The sequence below is a fragment of the Vigna radiata genome, chromosome 3 (genome assembly GCF_000741045.1).
Source record: "Vigna radiata var. radiata cultivar VC1973A chromosome 3, Vradiata_ver6, whole genome shotgun sequence".
NCBI classification, from domain to species: domain Eukaryota; kingdom Viridiplantae; phylum Streptophyta; class Magnoliopsida; order Fabales; family Fabaceae; genus Vigna; species Vigna radiata.
In genome coordinates, this window is record NC_028353.1 from 5,361,101 (window position 1) to 5,365,867 (window position 4,767).

At 35.7% G+C, this 4,767-nt stretch overlaps 1 protein-coding gene across 1 annotated transcript in view; it reads right to left on the reverse strand.

Moving 5' to 3' along the window:
* LOC106756927 overlaps positions 1 to 1,925 on the reverse strand; it is a 2,548-nt gene extending 623 nt beyond the window's left edge. The window contains exons 1-4 of the mRNA XM_014639525.1: positions 1,005 to 1,925; positions 663 to 886; positions 308 to 565; positions 73 to 216 (exon numbers count right to left, since the gene is read on the reverse strand). Coding sequence (XP_014495011.1) covers positions 73 to 216; positions 308 to 565; positions 663 to 886; positions 1,005 to 1,925 — 1,547 coding nt within the window. The remainder of the gene's footprint in view (positions 1 to 72; positions 217 to 307; positions 566 to 662; positions 887 to 1,004) is intronic.
* Positions 1,926 to 4,767: the final 2,842 nt, after the last annotated feature.

The window sequence follows — 4,767 nt, forward strand, 5'->3', positions numbered from 1 at the left end:
TTGTAAGTCTCTTCATAAGTGGACTTTCTAAACCAGTGGGTTATGTAATCTTCTGCATTGATGTTCAGAAACTTCATTGATGTTATGGCATGCGCACAAGGAATGCCAGTAATTGCCCATTTTCTACGTGTGCAGTCCATGGTGTCCACATTGACAACGAATTGGTGGCCAAATTCTGAAATATGCATGACTTCAAATAATTTTTCTCTTGACCACCTGTATGTAACATAAAATTTACATCAAAGAACTTAGAACAAATCAAGATAAATGGCTAATATTATGTAGTGAGACAGTTTATAAAACTAACCTTGGTAACCAATATCTTCCTAAGGAAGACTCCTTCTGAAATCTATTCCAAACCTTAGGGCAAATTGAAGCATGATATTGTGTCATCTTTGTCTTGTTGGCAGCCCATCTCTTCATAATGTATACCCTAATGTCTTCTAACATGCTAATAATAGGCTTAGACCTACTATCTACTAGCACACTATTAAAGGCTTCAGACATGTTGTTTACAAGAGTTTCACATTGTGATCTAGGGGTGAATCTAGATCGTGACCAATACCTGTCATAAAATTAAGAAATAAAAAATATTAAAGTTCTGAAGTTTACAAAATTCAACTATGACTATAACAAATAAAATTAACAATTCAGAAACATACCTAGGTGGAATTGAAAGCAAGTATTTAAAAGCCTCATCATTGATGGCTTTAATATTCCTCATCTCAGCTTCCCATTGTTGTGGATGTGTGGCTACTGCTGCCCTCCACATGAGACATTTAAGGTCTTTTCCTGGAAATGTTTTTCTAAAATTTGAATAGAGATGCCTAACACAAAACATTTGCTCAACCCCTGGTAAAAGATCTTGAAAAGATGCCAAAAGACCCTGCCATGTTCAAAATATTGAGTTACATATTGTGTAATGAAGATATTAATTTAAATGTACAAGAACCAAGTTCATTGACCTTTTGTTGGTCTGACATAAATGTAATTCCTGCACACACATCTTTCCCACCAAGGTCGTCAATTAGCAGCTGCAAGAACCAAGTCCAACTCTCTTTGTTTTCAACCTCAACCACAGCATATGCTATGGGCAGCATTTGCTCGTTTCCATCTCTTCCAACTGCTGTTAATAACTCCCCTCCATACTTGGTTTTCAGAAAACAACCATCCAAGCCAACAATAGGTCTACAACTCACAAAGCTATCCTTGCATGCCTTCAAGCATGCATAAAATCTTTGAAAAATCACCTCACCATTAATGTTATCCACTTTAATTTGAATTGTTGATCCTGGATTTGTTTTCAGGAGCTCATGCCCATAATCATAAAGTCTTCTATATTGTTCATGGAATGATCCTTCAATTTTATCTTTTGCCATGGCTCTTGCCCTAAAAGCCATATTCCTTGATATCCCTACATTCCATTTCCTAGTCACTTTATCTCTAATATCCATCACCTTCATAGTTGGGTTCTCTCTCACAGATTTCTCCATCCTTTCACTCAACCACTTAGAAGTCATTAACTTGACATTGAAATCCCTACTACAGCTGTGACTATCAACAACTTTTCTAAGTTGCCATGCATTAACATCAATCCTAAAAGCACAATAGGCATACCAATTACATTTTACTTTTCCACCCAAGCACTTCACAATAATCCTTTTCTTGTCATTCTTTATAAATTTCATGTTTCTTCCATTACTAAGTGCATAAGTCCGAATACCATCCATGAATTCCTTTTTCTCAGCGAAAAAGGTTCCTACCTCCCATTTATAACCTTCCATACTTCTTGGCATAGTAAAAGTTGGAAAGGTTGTCTTCTTCTTACTGGACCCACCATCCTCCTCACCCTCACTGTCCTCAACATCACTGATCAACTCCTCTGACAGCCACTCATTGTCAGACAACCCACGCACATCATCCATATTGTTCTCATTGTCAGAAGATTCTGAAGAATCAAGCACTAGACTGGAATGTTGTTCTCTAACATTTCCTTTGTAGCACCCAAATGTCACACTGCACGGTGACATCATGTAGATCTTCCTCCTCACTCTCATTCTCATGTAACTCTTCACCCTCATTGTCCTCTACATCATCATCTTCTCCTAAATCTTCTACCTCAAAATCATCAACCTCATGCACCTCTGGTTCCTGTACATGATGGAGGTTACCTTGGACCTCAACCTGGACCTCATGTAACTCCTCACCATTCTGAACCTCATCCACTCCAGCGTCCTCAACCTGGACCTCACCCCGGACCTCACCATCCTGAACCTCATCCACATCAGCATCCTCAACCTGGACCTCACCTTGGACCTCACCATCCTGAACCTCATCCACATCATCATCCTCAACCTGGACCTCATCCTAGACCTCACCACCCTCAACTTGGACCTCAACACCCTCAACCTGGACCTCACCAGCCTCTTGGCCACAGTATGCACCTCAACATCCACACCATAACCCTCTTCACCACCAACCCAATCAATGAATTCTATTATTTTTGGTTCCACCATATTATGAACCACATACAAATGGACTTCGTCATTTAACCTACCAATGTTCAACATATGCATGGCACCCTTGTCATCAGTTAATAACTCTAACTTATCTGGGTGCACAGACTGACCTCTTAAACCATACCATAATTCTTTAATGTCCATATGACCTAATTCTTTGACTGAGGCAACTATGCCAAAATAGCTCAACAAGTCTGCATCAACACTCCATTCTGCTATCTCTCCATCAAATTTAAACACACCATTATCATCAGTCAAAAATTTTCCACTATGGTGGACCACAATCTTAATTCGTTCCTCATCCATTATGAAACTTTCTTTTATAACCTGTACATTGGGGGAGACAAATATTATATGTATTTCAGTGATAGCTAAGTGGGGAACTCACTCACTCACTACATATACAATAACACCGACATTGACACCGACAGGGGGACATGGACACAAACCTATATCCCACTTACCCATCATTAAAAGGAAGGGGACCACTACACCGAATAAAGAATTCAAACATTCAAAATGGGATCACACACTCTAAACTACAATATAACCACTCAACATGCAAAATGGGACCACAAATCATGAACACGACTTACAAACACACAAAACCCCAAATATCGCACATGCTCGAAGAAGGTAAAGGACAACGAAAACGACATACCTTACCTCTATTGGCGTCATCAGTAGCCTGGATTGACCTCGTCTTCTCCAACAATGAAATGCGTGAATGTCTCTGGCTTCCTCTCGCAACCACTTGAAGAAATCCCCAAACTCAAATTCGAATCCCTAATTCTCAATTATCAGAGGTCTGATTTTTTAATACCCCTAAATCCCTAAATTCCTAAATCTCAATTGCCACGTAAAATAAAAAAGAACACCTCACCACATTCGCATTCCAACACATGTCCAACATGTGGATAATACTTAACGTCGTCTGCTACCACTTAACGGATAGGATACAATGTGTTCATATTTTCAAAATTTGTGACTAAATTGAGACTGTTGCAAAATAGAGAACCAAAATAAGATTAGTTGCCAAATTAGAGGACCAATTGAGGTATTAACCCATGAAATTATTTACATCTTATTTCTTCTGGTAATAATATATTATTATTTTTATTAATATATAAGTTCAGTTTTTAATTTACATAAATGTTTAATAATTTTAGTCTGTATTATCTAAAAATTACTTTGTTATTAAAACTGTTTGTGATTTATGTAATTTATTTATTTAAAGTTTAGATTAAACACATAAAACAAAAATGATTATAAACTAAATTTGTTTAATAAGTTTTGTTTGGTAATGTAATATAAATTGAATGGATTTTTCATAGCTTCACAGAAGCAAGCTTAGCTTTGCAGCTTTGAGGTGGTAGGGAGAGATAAGTAGAAGTTGAAAGAAACCGAGCAAAGAGTGACAAGACGTATTTCTTTATTTTCATCCTTTTGGCAGAGAATTTTCTGACGCCAAAACTCTTACACCTTCCCTATCCATGCACTGCAACCACAATAAATTATTATTAAATCCTTCAAATTCATTATTTATCTGTAAATATATATCAACCACAAACTAATATAATTATGTCAGCCTGTAAAAAATAAGTATTATTTTAGACACGATACTCCGTAGATAATCTATTTTTTTATACGTGTGGTATGCTTTTTATCTACGTCGTAGATATATGCTTTTTATCTACTTACCACACACTCTCATTGTATGAAATTTAAAGAGACATTTTATGACGTTTTATCTATAATTTTGTCCACGATTAATTTTTTGAAAGGAAAATATTATGAAAAATTATCGGTGGATTATTTTTGTCCACATTTTAATCAAAAAAAAGAAAAAAGTTTTAGATACAATTCCAATGGCCTAAAACACTATTGTCATTCACTTTCCGTCTTATAAGAGAATTGAAAAGCTTAGCATGTGCGTGGGGGCAACGTCAAGGTTCAAGCCCTAAAACTAATATCAGTTACTTCTCCGTCTTTTGTTTCGGTTTCATGTCAAATTTATTTTAATTCTAACCAGACTTGTTGTCCACAACTTTAGAATATCAATTATAAGATATCGATTTAGGTTATATCTATCTATCTATATATAATATAATATAGTATAATATAATTAAATGTGTTATTTAATTATAACATTATTATTTGTTAAAAATATGAATAATTTGTAATTTATATAATCAAAGGATTTTAGTAACATTAAAAATAGATTCTGAAACCCAGTCATCTAATTCTG